This window comes from Epinephelus moara, chromosome 7, assembly GCF_006386435.1.
Source record: "Epinephelus moara isolate mb chromosome 7, YSFRI_EMoa_1.0, whole genome shotgun sequence".
NCBI classification, from domain to species: Eukaryota; Metazoa; Chordata; class Actinopteri; order Perciformes; family Serranidae; genus Epinephelus; species Epinephelus moara.
The window spans coordinates 18,749,968-18,768,445 of NC_065512.1; the positions used below are offsets into that span (position 1 = coordinate 18,749,968).

At 40.1% G+C, this 18,478-nt stretch overlaps 3 protein-coding genes across 5 annotated transcripts; 1 reads left to right on the forward strand and 2 right to left on the reverse strand.

Moving 5' to 3' along the window:
• Nucleotides 1-454: 454 nt before the first annotated feature.
• si:ch211-214p13.8 (B- and T-lymphocyte attenuator) lies at nucleotides 455-4,526 on the reverse strand. Its single transcript, XM_050048953.1, has 7 exons — nucleotides 4,433-4,526; nucleotides 2,705-3,043; nucleotides 2,575-2,613; nucleotides 2,457-2,486; nucleotides 2,243-2,368; nucleotides 2,103-2,143; nucleotides 455-1,238 (listed from the first exon to the last, which is right to left on the reverse strand). The coding sequence occupies exons 1-7, from the start codon at nucleotides 4,524-4,526 to the stop codon at nucleotides 948-950; spliced, it is 960 nt and encodes a 319-aa protein (XP_049904910.1). The 3' UTR covers nucleotides 455-947.
• A 3,479-nt stretch (nucleotides 4,527-8,005) lies between these two features.
• si:ch211-214p13.7 (uncharacterized) lies at nucleotides 8,006-11,458 on the forward strand. The gene is made up of 4 exons (XM_050048895.1): nucleotides 8,006-8,189; nucleotides 8,859-8,878; nucleotides 8,988-9,013; nucleotides 9,369-11,458. The coding sequence occupies exons 1-4, from the start codon at nucleotides 8,170-8,172 to the stop codon at nucleotides 9,558-9,560; spliced, it is 258 nt and encodes an 85-aa protein (XP_049904852.1). The 5' UTR covers nucleotides 8,006-8,169; the 3' UTR covers nucleotides 9,561-11,458.
• A 1,458-nt stretch (nucleotides 11,459-12,916) lies between these two features.
• si:ch211-214p13.9 (cell surface glycoprotein CD200 receptor 1) lies at nucleotides 12,917-17,733 on the reverse strand. 3 transcript variants are annotated; one of them, XM_050048762.1, is made up of 7 exons: nucleotides 17,452-17,733; nucleotides 16,247-16,297; nucleotides 15,168-15,476; nucleotides 14,073-14,330; nucleotides 13,821-13,917; nucleotides 13,682-13,724; nucleotides 12,917-13,585 (listed from the first exon to the last, which is right to left on the reverse strand). In XM_050048762.1, the coding sequence occupies exons 1-7, from the start codon at nucleotides 17,519-17,521 to the stop codon at nucleotides 13,496-13,498; spliced, it is 918 nt and encodes a 305-aa protein (XP_049904719.1). In that variant the 5' UTR covers nucleotides 17,522-17,733; the 3' UTR covers nucleotides 12,917-13,495. The 3 variants fall into 3 exon arrangements, with proteins under 3 accessions (XP_049904719.1, XP_049904718.1, XP_049904720.1); XM_050048761.1 differs by having other exon boundaries at nucleotides 13,821-13,920; XM_050048763.1 differs by lacking the exon at nucleotides 16,247-16,297 and having other exon boundaries at nucleotides 13,821-13,920; nucleotides 17,452-17,732.
• Nucleotides 17,734-18,478: the final 745 nt, after the last annotated feature.

The following is an 18,478-nucleotide window of genomic DNA, read 5'->3' on the forward strand; positions in this document are numbered from 1 at the left end:
CTTTGTTTCTGTTAACACAGACGATTAGCACTCCTCTGTCTTGTATATAATTCGCTTTGTGTTATCACATCAGGATAAGACCACCGCCTGACTTATCTGAGTATGTAAACCATATGTGGTTGAGCAGTGGTGGGACATCTGCAACAACAAATGACGTCAAGAAATCTTTCTATCTCCTTCTTTGACTTCCTGCTCATTGAAACACACTGGTGTGGTCGACGGACTACTGCCACCAAAGGCACTGAAAAACACTGAGGGCTACGTGTGGGAAATGAAATGTGTGAGATAAAATACCAGAGTTGTAAATAAGGTAGTGTTCTTCCACAAAGAATTTTAGGATGAGCTGGCCAACTTATTCTGTCTTTGAAATATTCAAATAATCATCTCAACATCATCATCATCTCAAGAACAAAATGTTTCCACAGTCACAGACCAGCCAAGGATTATAATGGAATGCAATTTATTTCATTTAATTTATATTTTTACAAGACATAGTCACCTCCCAAACTTCAGTCTTTAAACTACTAAATCAGACAAAAGAATGTACAATAGGTATTCAGTGAGTCTGCATATGACAAATCTATTTATCTACAGTCTTTTCTTAAACAATCCACTAAAGCTATGACGAAGAAATGCTTTCTGAGTAAATGAAACAACTGGGAGGAAATAAACAACTGAAATATAACTATAGCTTTTAACAAAGATCATCAAGGCCTGGAACAAAATGAAAAGTGAGACATTAAGGTTGAACTGTTTTTGGTCTCATCTGGTTAATTAAAGCTGACTGTACTGTGCATCTGCGTGACCACAAGCCTCCTCCGTTCACCTTTTCAGCAGTGTGGTCGATTGCTTAGCTTCTTCGTCTGTTCCATGACACCATCACATACTTGTGTGCATTTTTCCATCTATGTTTTCATCTGCATGTGTCTGTGACAAATCCAAAATGCTCAGGAAACACTGATGGTAGCATATTCTGCCTTTTTATTTTGTTTAGTCGCAGCATGGTGTTCTCTAGCAGTTCTCCCAAGCTGTCGGTGGTTGACGATAGCATACACCGCACTGTCTGACACTTGACTGCCGTCTGCTGTGTTTTCAAGACCATGCTGGATCCCTGTGGTCATTTGGGGAGGCTGTAATGGTGGTCTTTCCTCAGTGCGTGGAGAGTAGGTGTCACACAGGACAAGAGATAACGGAGCATTCCCTTTAGGAAGGTCGGGTATCACATGAGTGGACATTTCCTATGACACCAAAACACCGGAACAAGGTTAAATAAGACCATATAATACTCATGCTTGACAACATTATGACTCTTGAACAAAGGAATTAAATGGTTAAAAGAATAGTTTGACATTTTGAGAACATTTCTTGCCAAGAGTAGATGAAGATTGACACCACCCTCATGTCTGTGAACTAAATATGCAGCTAAAATTCAGCTGTTGGTTAGCTTAGCTTAGCACAAAAACTGGAAACAGGCCTCGCTTGACTATGTGGACTAACACTAGAGTGCTTATTGAATAAAATGAATGATTTGTTGAAGTATATCCAGCAGAAGCACCACCACACCTCTCCCAACTTATCTCTGCTAGCATTTCAGCTAACATTAGCTAGCCACAAGGGCATAGGGCGAGTTTGGGGGGTTTTCCGCCAGGAAATTTTAAACATCAAATCTTAATTTCCTGCATTGTTTTTTTTTTCTGCACCAATTTGTGCATAAATGTCTTTTCTTTCATCAAAATCAAAGTCCTCTGCTACTTTCATGTTTTTATCAGCTTTTAACACAAATGCACATGTTCTCAGTGTTAATGGGGCCGTGTCCCCTATGTCCCCCTGAAATCTATACCTATGGCTAGCCCAGTGACGCCCCGTTACGTTCCCTCTGATTGGCTATGACTTCGTGCTCGACCTGAAAGACATGACGACGTAATTTTTTGGCATGTGAACCTCACGCTGGGGACACTTGGGCGAGCATAAAGCGTACCTTACTTTAGAGATGCTAAGCAAAGCTAACTGACTGCTGCCTGTAACTTCATATTTAGCATAAGGGATGAGAGTGGCATCAAACTCCTCATCTAACTCAGCAAGAAAGAAATTGCATGATTTACCTGCGATACTTGTCTCTTTGTGAGGTTGTACGTTCCAATTCCTGTGAAGGCGACATTAAAATATGTTGCTTTGTTATGTGGTAAGATGTATAAATCTTGTTGCAGTAATTCGGACTGTGAATGCATATTAATGTTCTTACGTTTCCAGCCATAAAAACTCAGGAAGGTTAACACTGTCAGTGTGAGAACCACAAGAGCTATGCAAACACAGATGTAGAAGTAGGGCAGCCAGGGTGCACTCTCATGTCCAGCACCGCTTAGTTTATCTACAAAAGTAGAAGAAATAGATCAGTATTAGTGTAGTCTGTATTCAGTAAAATATGTGTGTATAATTCAACAAATAAAGGTTCTTACCCGCATTGTTTTTAGCCAAATGGCTTAAACCTGTAGATTAATAGAAAATATATACAATTAAAACTTGAAACTGTGTCCATTAAAATGTGTGTATAGTATAATGATTAAAGGGTCTTACCTGCATTATTGTCAGAGTATTCAGTCCCCTGGTTTAAGTCTATAAAGTGACAGAAAACACTTCAAATTAACTCCTGAAATGAACCATCTTATATCTACATTTTGGCACTGAGGGAGCAAAAACTGCCTACCTGAAACCGAGACGCTGATAGTGTGACTGATCTCTTCATATTTGGGTTCTTTTAAATAGCATCTGTACAGGCCATCGTCACGAATGGAAATCCGTGTGAAAGTCAAATATGAGATCAGTTCATCCTTACCGTGTACATCTGTCTGTCTTATTTCTACATTCTCTGTGTGATTATTGATCTGTTTGCATTCGTATTTGTCGAGCAGTTTACACCAGGTGACTCTTGGTGATTCTCCACAGTGTTTGACAGGACAGCTGATTGTCACATTTTGTTGTGGGCCAGTTTTCCATGTCGCACCTTGCTGGACCGTAAGCTTAACTTCACATGACAGAGGAGAGCCTAAAAATTACAAAAGAAAAAGTGAATCAATGAATACAAGATAACAGAAAAGTGTCTTTCAATGCTCAATGTGATGTCATCCCTACTTGACCCAGGCGTTACTAAAATGACGCTGAGGGCAGCTGTTTGCGTGCATTTTGGCGGGGTTGGCAGTAAGACTGGGTTGCCGGTTAGGTTTAGGCAGCAAAAATACTTGGTTAGGGTTAGCAAAAGGTTGCAGATGTCACTTCAAAACCCTTAGCTTTGCATAGTACAAACGCTGGAAAGACAACGGTGTGTCGCAAAAGAACACCAGGCTTTACATGGCACCAATGCCTCAAGCAATGTTGATGTTTGGTAGTTTCGGGACACTGGTCTCCTGGGTCAGTCTGGTGTTTGAGTGGACTTTTACTTTCTTTAAACCAATGGTTCCCAACTGGTGGGTGGCGGTCCAAAAGTGGGTCACAGATCGATTCTGAATGGAACGCAAGTGACTCACAAAGATGTCAAGTTTGTAAAAAAACAATTCATTTCTATGTGCAGTGAATTTCCGGCATATAATTTATATTTTGAAGTGCCATTTCCCGCCGTAGAGTGAGTGAATAATGGACAGCTAATTGACAAAGACAGTAAAGTAGCTCGACGACATCGCCGATCTCAAGTATGATGCTGAATGTGTAAACTGTGTGGACCTTGAACTAATGACTGAGGAGAAATCTGCACTCCGTTGCTGGACCAGTTGGGAACCACTGCTTTAAACTACCTCTGTTGCCCTGTACATCTAATAATGATTCAGATGGGTTTACGTAACAGGTAAGGGAAAGCCTGTTTTGTCTCACACAGATGCTAAACGAAGCCCAGGCAACATTATAGTGAGGCTGGGGTTACCGCACAAGCAGCGCATTTTGACAACCTGGAAGTACAACCAAGCTGCGATGCTACAGTAAATTATGACAAATACGTCTAGCTACAGTATAACATTATTCCTTTAATGCAAGAAATACAGTCACATTTTCAAAATATATCAAAGAGATTTTTTAAACTATGCCATTTATGATTGGAAAAAACCATATAACATCAATAATTTAATCGCAATATCATCACTGCTGCTCCATTTTCACTGTTTTTCCTATCTTGTTCTTGTCATGTATTTGTTAGTTCGTCTGAAGCACAGTCTACCTCCTTATTCCTTAACCTCGTCTTCTAGCTTGGACTTACATAGCCGGAAGATACCAAATACTCAATGTGTTTACACCACACATATATTAAATAATTACACTGAAATTTATGAACTGTAATCAAAAGTGTAAATGTTTTCTCTTGTCCACTTAATAGCTATAATCGATTTAAAATGTTCCACTGTGCTCCCTTTAAAGTCATGTGACAGGATAAAAGGGTGTTTAGACTTACCTTGACCTCTTTCGTTAATGCAGACAAATGTAAAAAAGCAGAATATCAGCAGAGAGGTGTGCATTAATCTATCCATCACGCTTGATGTGTTCATCAACTGAGACCTGAGAGAGATTATCTAAAACTCTAGCTACCGCTTGGGCTCCTTTCACTTGTGACAAGCTCACCACTTCCTGTCCTCCTACACATATTATAAGATCACCCTACATGTGTGGATTTCAGTGTCATGACATAACAGCTGTTAATGTGCACACCTGAAAATTGCATATTATGTGTTATTTTGCCATTTAATTCTCCAATTGCAGAAACACTTGTTAAAACAGATTCAGTCATCCTCAATGCAAAAAACTGAGACGCAAAGTTATCTAGGTTATTGAGTGGGCATGTCACTTCTTGTCAAGGAGCTGGGCATCGTGTGCACAGATTCATCATCTCAACCAACAACAGGTTGTTTGACAGTGGCTCAGGAGCCTGACAGGAAGTTGTGGATATCCTGGTTTCAAAGTCAGACTGAGGCCTTTTTTTTTTTTTATTTCTTGTTTGTTTCAGTGCAACCAGCAGATGGTGTAAGACGACACATAACGTTTCTTTACTGATGTTCTTGCTCAGTTGTGTGTGAATCACCCAGACTGCTCCAACAGTGCCCTCCAGTGTGTAATGTAGTGTCGTCTACTGCACATAAAGACATGGCTGTGTCAGGCATTTGTGAATATACAGTGTAAGTTATATTAAAATCTACCTTATCTCTGCCATCTGATATTTGACAGCTGAAATGATTCATGATGAACATTCAGTGAATCATTCTCATTCTGTGTTGCTTTTTTGAGACTTACTGAAACTGATTTTACTGCATTTTGCATATGACAAAAATATCTCTGAGTGATCATTACCGCCACGAAGGTCTATTACTCAAAACAAAGACGCAGTATGTAAAGTAAACTGGACTTTCCACCGAAATAAAAAGGTTTGTGACTTCCTCATTTTTCTCATCAAGAAAAATTTGCACAATCATGCAAATGAGACAATACAGCAACAAGAGCAAACAGGGTCAGCTGGCCTCACCTAGACTGTGTAACCCTCCTGTGATATCCAGCAATGCACATAGTTCTGGTTTATGATTCATAGCTAAGACTGAAAGAAACTACATTTGAGCTTACACTCCTCAGCTAACAGTTTTTATTAAGACAATGTCCTCTGTGAAAACTGCTGCATGTGTAGGTTGTGTGTCTGCACATGTTTTCTTTTTCAAAATTCAGATAAGCTGACCTGTCTTTAATTCAGTTTTTCAATTCTGGTCCCTGTATGACCAAAGTGAGGGCTGTATCCGCATACTCAGTGTAAAGTCAAACATGTTCTTGGTGGGTGTCGGTCCCTTGTCATCAATCCTGTTTGTGATTTTCATGGACAGGATCTGGATCAGCCGGGGTGGAGAAAGGGGTCCAATTTGGAGAACTCAGAATTGCCTGCTTTTTGCAGATGATGTGGTTCTGTTGGTTTCACCACACCATGACCTCCAGCATGCACTGGGATGGTTTGCAGCCAAGCGTGAGGCAGTTAGGATGAGAGTCAGCACCTCCAAATCTGAGGCCATGGTTCTCTGCCAGAAACCGGTGGATTGTTCTATCCGGGTTGGGAGAGAGTTGCTGCCTCAAGCAAGGGAGTTCAAATATCTCGCGGTCTCTTTCACGAGTGAGGGTAGAATGGAGCATGAGATGGATCGGCGGTTTGGTGCGCCGTCTGCAGTGATGCAGGTGCTGCGCCGGACCGTTGTGGTGAAGAGGGAGTTGAGCTGTAAGGCAAAGCTTTTGTTTTACTGGTCCATCTATGTCCCAACCCTCACCTATGGTCATGAGCTCTGGGTAGTGACTGAAAGAATGAGATTGCAGATACAAGTGGCCAAAATGAGTTTCCTCAGAAGGGTGGCTGGACTCAGCCTTAGAAATAGGGTAAATAGGCTCTACTGCTGTTTCGGGCACGTCCCACTGGTAGGAGACCACAGGGCAGACCCAAAACACGCTGGAGGGACTATATATCTCATCTGGCCTGGGAACACCTTGGGGTCCCCCAGGAGGAGCTGGAAAGCGTTGCTGGAAAGAGGGACGTCTGGGGTGCTTTGCTTGGCCTGCTGCCCCCGCGACCCGGCCCCGGATAAGCGGATGAAAATGGATGGATGGATGGATGGATGGATGGATGGATGGATGGATGGATGGACAAAATTTAGTGCACGGAATAAAACTGAACTCATTTAAAAGTAATACATAAATAATAAAGGAGGGGACAAAATATCATCCGTACTTTAAACACACACACATACTGCACACAAATGTATGCACACATACGCACACATATGCCAACATATGCCATGAACATAAGATAACCTAAAGTATTTGCACATAAAATAAATAAATGAATAAAGTTATTGCACACGATGTAGATATAAATATTAAATGTTACTGGCTGTGTGATTTCACTGCAGTAGTAATTCAGTGTAGTTCAGTGTAGTAATGGCTTTGGGGTAAGACAGTTCAGCAGTCTGCTGGTGCGTGTCTTGTCCAATAACATCTGCCTGGGCAGAAGGTCAAACAGATGGTGGGCAGGGTGAGATGAGTCCTTCAGGATGTTTGTTGTTTTCTGGAGGCAGCGGGAGGTGACAGTGCCTTCCAGGACAGGTTGGTTTATGTTTGTTATTTTCTGTGCAGCTTTTATCACTGCAGGGCCTTCTTGTCAGCTGCAGAGCTGCTACCGTACAACACCAGGATGCCATAAGTCAGGACACTTTCCACAGAGCAGTGATAGAAGGACAGCAGCAGAGGTTCAACCTCAAATCAAGCCATTTCTCTTCCTCAAAAACCTGCAGACAGTCACCCACGCTCTCATCTCCTCACGCTTAAACTACTATAACTCTCTGTACATTGGTATCAGTCAGTCCTTTCTGTCCCGCCTCCAGCTGGCTCAGAACGCTGCTGCCAGGCTTCTCACAGATACCCGGAGGAGAGACCATATCACAACTGTTTCAGCCTCTCTCCACTGGCTGCTTGTAAAGTTCAGAATTGACTTTAAAGGTTCTCCTGTTTGTGTACAAAGCCCTTAATGGTCTGGCCCCATCCTACATCACAGACCCTCTAACCCTCTATTCTACCTCCAGGTCCCTCAGGTCAGCTGACCTGTGTGTTGTGTCTCTAAATGTGTGAGCTGTGTTCCTGACAGCTATGTTGCTTCTCATGTATGTGTTCAGCACTTTATTCCTTTCATACAGCACTTTGGTCAATGTAAGTTGTTTAAATGTGCTTTATAAATAAATTTGAGTTCAGCTGACATTGTTGTTGAGAGGTTGTGACAGGTTGAGCGTCCTGAGAGCTCTCAGGAAGTGTAATCGCAGCTGTGTCATCCTGATCAGACAGTTCGTGTTGTGTGTCCATGTGAGGTCCCCTACAACCTTAGTGTATGCTTGTGTGTGCATCTGTGTGTGTGCGTGAGAGTGTGTGGTGTTAGAGACAATTGTGAACAGGAAATCAAAATGGCACACCAAAGGGCTGTTGTACACACACACACACACCCTCTCTCTGTCTCTCTCTCTCGCTCTCTCTCTGGCCTGTGTGTGCAGCAGCAGAGAGATCAGTGAGATCAGTGTCTACCACAGTGTCATCTACAGCTGAGGGTTGCGACAGCGACCAAACACTGCTACCTGCCACCTGCTGACAGCTACAGTGTGGACTTCCAGACTCTGTGGGCACATCATGGGTAACTGCACTTCGAGGTGAGTAATGATCCTTAGATGCACATACTGTAGGAGCAGGTTGTAATTAATGCTTTTCTGAAAGTGCTTCTTATACAAAAATATTTAAAACAAGAGTGATTAAATTAGAAAAAAACACTGGCAAGACCATTTTAAAAAGTAACGCTACCGTTTGAATGACACAATGCCGCAGTCTGGTGCTGTGTCAGGCAGCTTCTGCATTTGTTCAGCAAGGAAATAATGGGCACCAGAGAAGAACAGACTAAGTTTCAGTGTGTTTCATGTGTTTGTTACAACATGGCGTGAGATGCTGACCTAGAAGTATGCAAAATTCCATATGTTCCAAGCGCTGTTAGTCACTGACATAGACGGTTGGTCACAGACAGATGTGGGTTGCATATGTAAAGTGTTTCCTGTTTCAGCACATGCTATCTTGTGTTGAACTGTCAAGGAAACACTACTGTGTGGTAAAACCTACACCTCTGAGGAGCTGTTGCGGAAATTGTTTGATGTTTGACATGAAACTGTGCGTAAAATAAATTATTACCTGTAAAGCTGATTAAAAAAGTTAAATTAATGTTTTCAGTCGCGTTATTTATCACACACTAATGGGTTTTATTCTTCTGTTTAATGCTCTGGATGTCTGTGTCCTTATTGTGGTCTCATCATACTAACCTGATCTACTGTCAGGACAAAGAAGAAAGGGAAAGGTAAAACTATCTTTTAATGTTATTTATAGTATTCAGTGTGTATTTATTTTGGACAGTTTTGCTGCATGTCATACATTTGCATTTTCTGTTTCTGGGGATTTCACACCAGGTGGAAAAAGCAACACAGATAACAAGGTAAACTTTCCCACATCAATGTTTAGTCTATTTTTGTTCAGCATAAATCTTCATAGTTATCAGCTCCAGCTTTTCATGAGACATGGGTGTGCTCCTGTGCTTTCATGATAGCCTTGTCAGAGGTGATGCCTCGTTAGATTTGCATACTGGGTGAACATTAATGTGAGGCCCCTGTTGTAAAAGAAACTGTGAGGCTGTTTGTTTCATCTGCAGGAAGTCAAAACCACTAACCACATTAAAAAAAAAAAAAAAAAAAAGAACCTGCCGGTTGCAGAAGCACTATATGAAAAAGAACAATAAATAATGTGCAACATAAGTTCAGGAATCTCACTCTGTGTGTGTTATCTCCTGACAGCCTAACGAGGATGTCACGTATGCCTCTATTGACCACAGCACCGCCAAAGGATCACCTAGAGCCAGAGCTACCACTGATGATGATTGTGACTATGCAACAGTTAACCTACCAGCAGCGGCACTCCAACCTGAAACTGTGTCCAAGTGCTCGTCTACAGAGGAGAACACAGATGATTATGTTCTCATGGGGTGAACAGAAACTAGGAAATCTTAATTCAGGTTATTGCATGATGCAGGACTCGGGAATGTGACTGTTAGTCAAATCGTGATCTTCAAACTTGAAGAAACTGTGACAAAATGAAACAAAAAAAACACCCACAGTAGCTGGTTGCGGAAACAAGAAGCCCCCAAGATGTTTCGCTCCACTTTTGAGGTAACCCCCACCCTGAACATAACTGTGGTGTTCCTTCCTGAAGAAGAATAACCCACATCACGTTTGACGTCTGTACAGAAGAAACTCAACCTCAGGTGGAGGATCTGTGGCTCTTCAGTCTGATATGAAACGCCATGACATTAGAACATTATTCAGAATCAGTTAGTCAGAGGAAAATGAACCTGGTGTTTGGCTTGACGAATATTAGCCAATCATAAGAACAGCAACCAAACTGTCAAATCCAACAGCATCATATACACCAAATTAGTTACACCATGACGTGAATGACAACATTTTAAAGCCACTATGTAATGAACTTTTATATTATTACTTTTGAGTGTGCGACACTTGTTTTCTACAATCAAACTTCTATATTACAGCATCTTTTTTAAATAAATCTGATTGCATACACGTTAGTTTGCAGGAAAAATTAGCCAACACAATTAGTGTAGCCAGTGTGTACTACAAATAGATTTCTAAATTGTCGTTATGGTAACACAATACTTGGAAGTAAATGAAACCGAACTGTACCAAATTCATACTACAGGCTCTACACAGTATGTAGAACGTGCACACTAGGAAAATGGCAAACTAAAGTCAACTCAAAGCCTGCAGAGTTCTTTCTATTTTTGAATGTGCTATTGATGGGTCCTACTCTCTGAAAATGTGTTGCACAGAGGAAATTAAGCTCACTGCTGAGAAACAGAAAGGAAATTGTGGGCAGTCTTGAAACAGCTAAAAATAAAAATAAGTAATAAATCTTAAGAAAAGAATTTTTGCTTTCTCTCTGAGAGGTTATTTCGGCTAACTAGCTCTCCAAAGTCACAGTTTAATTGGCATTTGATGTTGCATGCATTATAGTATGAAATGGTGAAGTATACTTCCTTGTCTAGAAGTAATATTAATTTTGGACAGAGCTTTGGTGTTTGGGCTTGAACTTTTTTTGCCATTCACGCAAGAGGCTTTGTCAGTTTTCTCCAAAACAGTGAGCCCACCAGCTTCTGACAAAGCAATGTTAGTTTCAACATGTCACTATGTGTTAAATGTTCGTTAAATGTTTTTTAATATATGATTTTGTTTGTAGAAAATTTGCTCTTCAAAATTAGTGTCTTACTTTCAGCATTCAAGGGGTGTCTGTGCTACAAAAGTGGTGGAACTGTTTTTCCACCCTGAGAGGAAAAAGCAGCTATGACACCCTGTAAACAGAAAGAAACACTGACTTTGTAGTCAGGATGGCTAATGCAAGCACGCCTGCTGTCACTCTATGACTCGACGGCAGATGATCTTTATCTGTTTTTGTTGAAACCTTTAACCAAAGTTTCAGTTGCAGAAACCCCACATTTATCAGCCTCAACCACCCTTTACTAACAACGCTCATATGCCCACATGTCATCCCATCAATGTTGGAAGAATATAATGTTTATGGCCTCAACTCAAACCTTCATCTGCTTCCTGGAGTTCCTCATTTTGCAATACCGCTCCTGAGAACTACTGCACACCACCCAAATATACTACAAATAGATATTTAAGGCTTGAGAATTTATATTTTTCATGTTTTGTATGTGCATATATATTTGTGTCTATGCCTGAATCTACCTACAGGGTTATTTATATGTTTGAGTGGATGTTAAATGGTAGGGCAGTGTAATTTACTGTAAGCGCCTTTGTTTCATTGTGGCTTCACTTATCTTTTTTAATGATTAAACGTTACTACTTTAGTCAGTTGTTCTGTGAAATTAATCAGCTACATTGCAACAAAGCATTTGCAAGATGTCATGGCAATAATCTGTTTTGAGATCAAACTGTCAGTGAGGTTCTTCGCCGCATTTCAGAGAAAAAAATCATGTTGATGTGTTCGCCAGAAATGGACAAGTGACAGACTAAGACAGGCAAAGTGTGTCATGTCCTGTGGTCAGCTGTCAGTTTCCTTTTTTCTGTTGCACTTGATAATCAGTGTGAGGGTAGAAGGCAGATTATAGTTGCTGCACCTTATGGTTTAATAGCAGAAGTCAACAGAAAGTCTAAACCCTGCATGTTTATTAGCAGGCTGTGGATTTTCTTCTCAATCATTAATACTGGAGGTACATTAGGAGGGCATCTCTTTAGATTAGGAGAGGAGCCTGACAAGAAAAGTTCTGTTTTCTTTGCAATTTTTATTTTTAAGTAATCAGTGCCAGAACTAAATTAACATTGGCTGAATAAATCTGTTTAAGTACTGAACTTTATAAATAATTAAAAAAAAAAAGTAAGCTCCCTGAGGCCCCTCTCACCCCTTACATGTTTTTTCCAAAGAAAGGAAAATAGGGGTTCCAAAAAAGAAAAGAAAATAACTTTGTAAAATTGAATGAATAAAATAAAATAGAATAAGATCAAATAAAATAATATTAAATTTAATTAAATTTAATTAAATTTAATTAAATTTAATTAAATTAAATTTTGGGGAGCCCACTAAGACTGCTTATGTATAGGGCCCAGGATTTTTATCTTGACACAATTAAAAGCGTTTCCACTGTAAACTGCAGAAAAGGCACAAAAGTGGCACTCCAAATTTACATGAATGCAGAGATTATTAGCACTACTAAGAAATTAAAATGAACTGTGATACAGTGCATGATCATGATGATGTCCACCAGTAGATGGCAGAACAGTCCTCTTTTTCCAGTTTCCACTTCCTAACAGTTTCTTTAGAAATGGGTTTACACTCATAATGAAAGTATTGCACCAAATTCAGAGACTTTTTTTTTTTTTCTAATAATCATTAATTGCAAAAGTGAAAATGTTGGGGGAGGGGGACATTTGCAGTATTTAGAACATGTGCATTTGTCAACCCCAATAAAAACATAAAGATAGCAGAGGACTTTTGACAAAATTACAGACATTTACAACCCCCAAAAACCTCCATTTCATGAATGCCCCACCCAATGTTGATCAGACGGGTGACAGAAAGTGTAAGTTCCTGCATGTCTATAAAGGGTGTAAAAGTCATCTTGACGTGTAATCTTTTTAGATATTAACCACAATGGAAAACAGTGTGGCTGTGTCACACTTTAACTGCAGCACTTGTTATCAGCACTGCAAAATTCAACCTGATGAAAACAACACCCTTGTTTACTTGTTCTTTTGCACTATTTTTGGTGTTCTTCTTAATTTTGCAGAGCTACACAGAAAGCAATGTGTTCAGATGTGTGTTTAATACACTCAGTCACACACTTCTGCATTGAGACATGAATATTTTACATAATATTGTCCACATTATCTTGAGGCAGTTTTACACATGGGACTTTTACTGGGATGACTTCAGCAAGAATCCATTAAACAGTGAGCATGTCTTTACAGTTTATCTAGAAATATGTGTTATAATAATATTAATGATAGCAATAATCATACAATTGCAGCACATCAAAAGTTCTGTAGTCTTGGAGTGTTGTGCCTGGCTGAAGACGGTGTTCTTTCCAGTCCAGCAATCATTGCATCTGTAGTCATTATTAAAGTTCTCCATGACACCCACACAGGGAGTAGTGGGCTGCAGTGCTGTGCACTGGAGCCAGTGTGTGCCATCAGGTACATCCCCTGTTCCATCAGGCAAGAGTTTTGCTTGGGCAGAATTAAACTGAGAGGCTTCCCTCTTATCGGAAGTCTTTCATCTCATTCCCCTCTGTCTTTACTATTTCACCACTTCTCAGTTTCACAGCCCTCGCACTTTCTCACAGAGACATGTGCATTTAAGAGTGTGCATGTGATGCATGTGCAGGATTTTATGTGAACAAATCTGCAGAGGAGTTATAGATAGAGTTCACACGTTGAACATAGCTGGCGTAGGGCTCCACTTCCTCCACATCTTCTGTCTGTAAAACAGCAGAGAAGTGTCATGAACAGAGATTAAAGAAGTTCAGTAAAACATGCAAAAGTGTCAACTGCAGACTGACAGGAAGAATACCCACCGGTGGAGGTTTGGATGGTGAGGTTACGGACTTCTTGCATCGCCTGGCGAAAAGTGGACACACAAACCAGCTCAGTGATTCAACAAAAAAATGCTTGCATGTCACCGAAATTCATTTATCAACACGTGAAAATGCTTACCTCAATAATATTAGTTTCTGTTGTATAAAAAATAAAACTCCTGCCAACAACACGATGATCACCACACCACCAATGATGAACAGCCGAGGCACATAAACTGCTGTGAGAGAGTGAAGAAGTTTTGTAACAATCTGTTTTACATCAATACAGCACATGAATTTGCAAAGTCATAACTGCCACTAAAATGTAAAATACTTAGTCAGTGTTCATCAAAATACATAAAATGACTTATCCACTTTGCAAAAGCCTGACCTTTTGGGAGTTTTACAATCCTTTCCCCTTCCCAGTACTGGTGCCTGACAACACAGCTCAGGTTTTCTGTGTCCATTCCTTCAGGAAGCTCAAAGCGACTTTCCACTGTTAAAAATCCATGTGAGTTACTTTCCACAGACAATGAGTTTCCTGCGTGACTCCAGCTGATGTTGGCAGCAGGTTTTCCTCCTGCAGCTCTGCACACTGCCACCATCTTGTTGTCCTTATGCTCCAACCACATTGATATAGTAGGAGGGACTGAGCCAGGGAGGAGAAAACAGAAAACAGGAGAAACGAGACTCATCAAATACTTCAGCTTGCTGTAATTCAACCAGACTACACACAAAGGTATACCTTATATACCAACACTGAGGGGACACACATGAAACATGGGTTGGGGGTGTTCTCCTTCAGAAAATTTTGAAGATCAAACACTTCATTCTCTGCAATCTGGTTAATTCTTATGCACCAATTTGAGCCTTTTTTTGCCTTTCCTTGTGATATCAGTGAATTTGATTCTGCAAAATATAAGTCATGTTTTTATTAGGCGAAACAAATGCTCATGTTACAAATAAAGAAGACGCCACATCACCTGCTCCCCCCAAATCAATGCCTATGCACCAAAACTTGCTGTTTTATTAATTTTTGTGAGTGTGATTTGAGTGTGAACTGACCCTTTAAAGGTCCAGCGTGTAGGATTTAGTGGCATAAAATGAGGTCACTGATTGAAACTTCATCCATGTGCCCAGCGTGTAGGATGGTGGCCGATGCAAAAATCCAAAACTGCAAAACTGCAAATGGCCTTATCGAGAGCTAACGTTTAATTTGTCCATTCTGGGCTACTGTACAACAACATGGCAGACTCTGTGGAAGAGGCCCTGCTCCATATGTAGGTATAAACGGCTCATTCAAAGGTAACAAAACACAATGATACTTATTTCAAGTGTTATACACTAATGAAAGTATAATTATGAATGCCATATACCATGTCTGTCCATATGCCCCTAAATTATACACACTAGACCTTTAAGAAGTAAACTTTATCAATCACATGGTTTTTGAAATCATCTAATACTGTGAGGAGAAAAGTCATACCTGTGATATTCACGTGTATCATATGAACGTCGACTCCTCCATTGTAAACTGACTCACACCTGTAGTCCCCCACGTCATCATTTGAGAAGTTTGGGATATGCAGGTATGACTGACCTCTGGATGTGTTTTGGAGTGACTTGCCATCATTGCAGTAGTCGCTTGGGTCTCCAGGGGTAAAGGCTATTCTACATATTTTATTCTTATTTTTCAGTGTTAAAGTCCAGGTGACAAATATCGTCTCATTCCATGTCTTATTGCTGCATGTCAGGTTAGCTTCGCTCCCCAGATTGAAAGTTAAGTGTCTGACCACTGAAAAAAAAGGATGCAAGAAAGAATAACTGCATTATTTACACATATAGTGGTGCATAAATTGTGCTTAATAAATTATTTGGGGTTATTCTGTTATAAAACAATTAACACATTACACACATCCTAATATAGCCTAAATAAATACAACATACATACACATGCAAAAAGGAAAAAAATTCTACATGCGGCAAAAAATAAAACAAAACAAACTATAAATAGCATGTAACACAGATGCTTTCAGCATGAAGCATTACACAGGATACAAACAGTTAAAATACATCATATAGTTGCTTTATGTTTATAACTGACAATAAAATATGCCTGTCTGGAAACCTTCTTAGCAAATATTTTAAGTAAAACACTTGATAGCTATCAGTCTAAGATGATAAAAATCAAGTTTCATGTGAAGTAACATGACGAAGACTAACAAAATACAGTTATCCATTTAATCCAATTCTGTAATCACTTTTTTAAAGTGGGCAAACACTTAATAGAGCCTCTTAATATATTACCAAAATAAATTAAAATAGAATGACTGCACCTTTATTCATCATAAATAACTCGTTTTAAATCACTTTTTCAATGGTTTTAGTTCATTTCAACTAAAAAAAGAGCTTTAAAATCAGGAAATGAGGAATACAAATGTTCATCGTCGTGTTCAACTTCCTGCGCCTTCACTCGTCCTACTTAATAGTCATAGTCTTATTTGATATTTTACTCATACTGCAAAATAGCTGAAGAGAAAAAGGGGAAAAAGAGTTTACCAAAACCTTTAGGATAAGAAGCGTTGGTGTTCGCAGAGGTGTAGTTTTGATTGGGTCCTGAGAGAGACGGAGGTGGATGTTAGAAACAAGTTAGTAAAATTTGTTCAGTCAGAAAGCAGCAGTTAGTGATTTATTCTGAAGTGTACAATCAGTGGAGCAACGATCAGAGTGGTTAATCTGTTATTCATTTTTAGTTTAGTTTAGTTAGTCAGTTGATTAGGGTGTGAAGCGATACAGTTAAAACCATGATATGACCAACTGCAGCGGGGCTAAATCACACACGTGGCAGAAACGGCACTTTATATCTATTTATCCAACTTCTATCGTGTTTTATGTGCTTCAATGTGTCCTGTCCAGATGTGATATGATGTTTTAATGCACCCTTTTAATGGTAGATTTTGCACATGCATACCAAAGACAAATGCATGCGTTACTCTCATAATCTCCCCTGTTTCCCTGACTGCACTGTAAGACACCCACTGACATTAGCCCTGCTACTACAGAGATATTAGTCAGAAAATTCAGTCCTCACTGGCTCTCACTGCGGGGTGTTATGGGGGTCTGAGACTTGTTTACTTCTGACGGATGTAAGCAAATGACAGTGCATGGGGTGGGATGACAAAACCACAGACCCAGAAAAGAAGCGTCTGCTGCTTCAACTCCAGAGACCACACAGTGGAGAAAAGCTGCATCATGGTGCGTGCCCTGTTCTGAAATCATGGTTTCCACTGAGGAGGCAAGAGGCACCATGCTGCTTGTTCATTCAGAAAATATGGGGCAACATTTTCATACGTGTGTTGTGGAAGGTTTTCCTCCCCCTGTCAGTATCTGTATTACCCCACCCTCGGGCTTGTTCTTTCCACTGACTGTCTGCACTGTGAGTCACAGCGCAGATAATTTAGCAGAAATCTCAGAGTGTCAAACCAATTTACAATATACTACTAATCCAGGTATTACTGACATGTCACAGGTTATAAGTACAGCTGCATGATTTTTGAGTTGTATTGAAGTGTACAATATTTTCACACAGCATATCTACATAAATTATAAAGTCCCACAAAAGATGCAGTTTAAAACAATGTTTAGTGTCTGTGGAGACAACTCCTTACGAGGTCATCGTTTTGTGCTCCTCTAAAAAGCCATGTCTGTGTCTTAAAGCTGTCTCTAACAAAGAATGTGAAGATGCAAGTAGAATGTAATAATGTTCAAACCTCGATCCATGCTCCATACTTCAGACAACAAGAGGATACTAGCGGCATAAATCCACATCATGTCCCTCATCTCCTGCTGTCCTCAGGTTCCTCTTTAAACTGGCAAGCGCAGCGCCTCTCACACCAGTAAAAACACATCAAGCCTTTAACCCAACCCTTCCTCCTGAACTACAGCAACATCAAACTGGGCAATTTCACTTTCTCTATTGTAGCCCAAAGACACTGAGGGTTTGAGCAGAGCAGGTTCACCACCCCATCCAGACAGAGTGAACATCCCTGGCACCCCTCATGATAAAGAAACATGAAGGGCATGTGACTAACTAATCCCTCCCTCCTTCTGTCTCTTCCCCCCTCTCTCCAAACCGCTTTCCACTCAAACACCTGCCTTCTTCTCCCACACAGGACGACATCTGACAAGCAAAGACACTAGTTTCCTTTCTTGATAAGTCACATGATCATCTTCTTTCAAGGCAGTTTGTGTGAACACTCCAAGTTAGACAACAGCTAGACACGTTCACTTGAATTTGTACTGTACCATACATCAAATCCAACACAGCTTTGACTGCCTTACTCTATATGAAGGCCTTGTTCCCTGGGCTACACCCAACAGCCCTGCTCTAAATCCTACTTTCTATAATGTTAAAACATTCAGGTTTTGTTTAAACTAAGACAGAGGTGTTGCTTCTTTACATTTTGGAGGCTGTAGCTTTTGGTGCTGATGTATTACATTTATGATATCTTGTATATTCTCACTGATATAACTGGTGAGGACAAAAAGATCATAAACACCACTCACTGTGACACAATAAAATGTGACAGCAGCACAAACTACACGGTCACCAAAATACCAAGTTCAGCTGATTCAACACTTCCTGAAAACTTAAATCTCCTGATCCTCTTGTTTCCTGTGCTGCTGAAATGTATCCTGTGACTTAAATGTATCAGTTATCAGTAAATTATATCTCATGGAGCGCAATTTATGTAACCACTGAAATGATTTCCTATTAAGTCATATTTTTATAAGCAG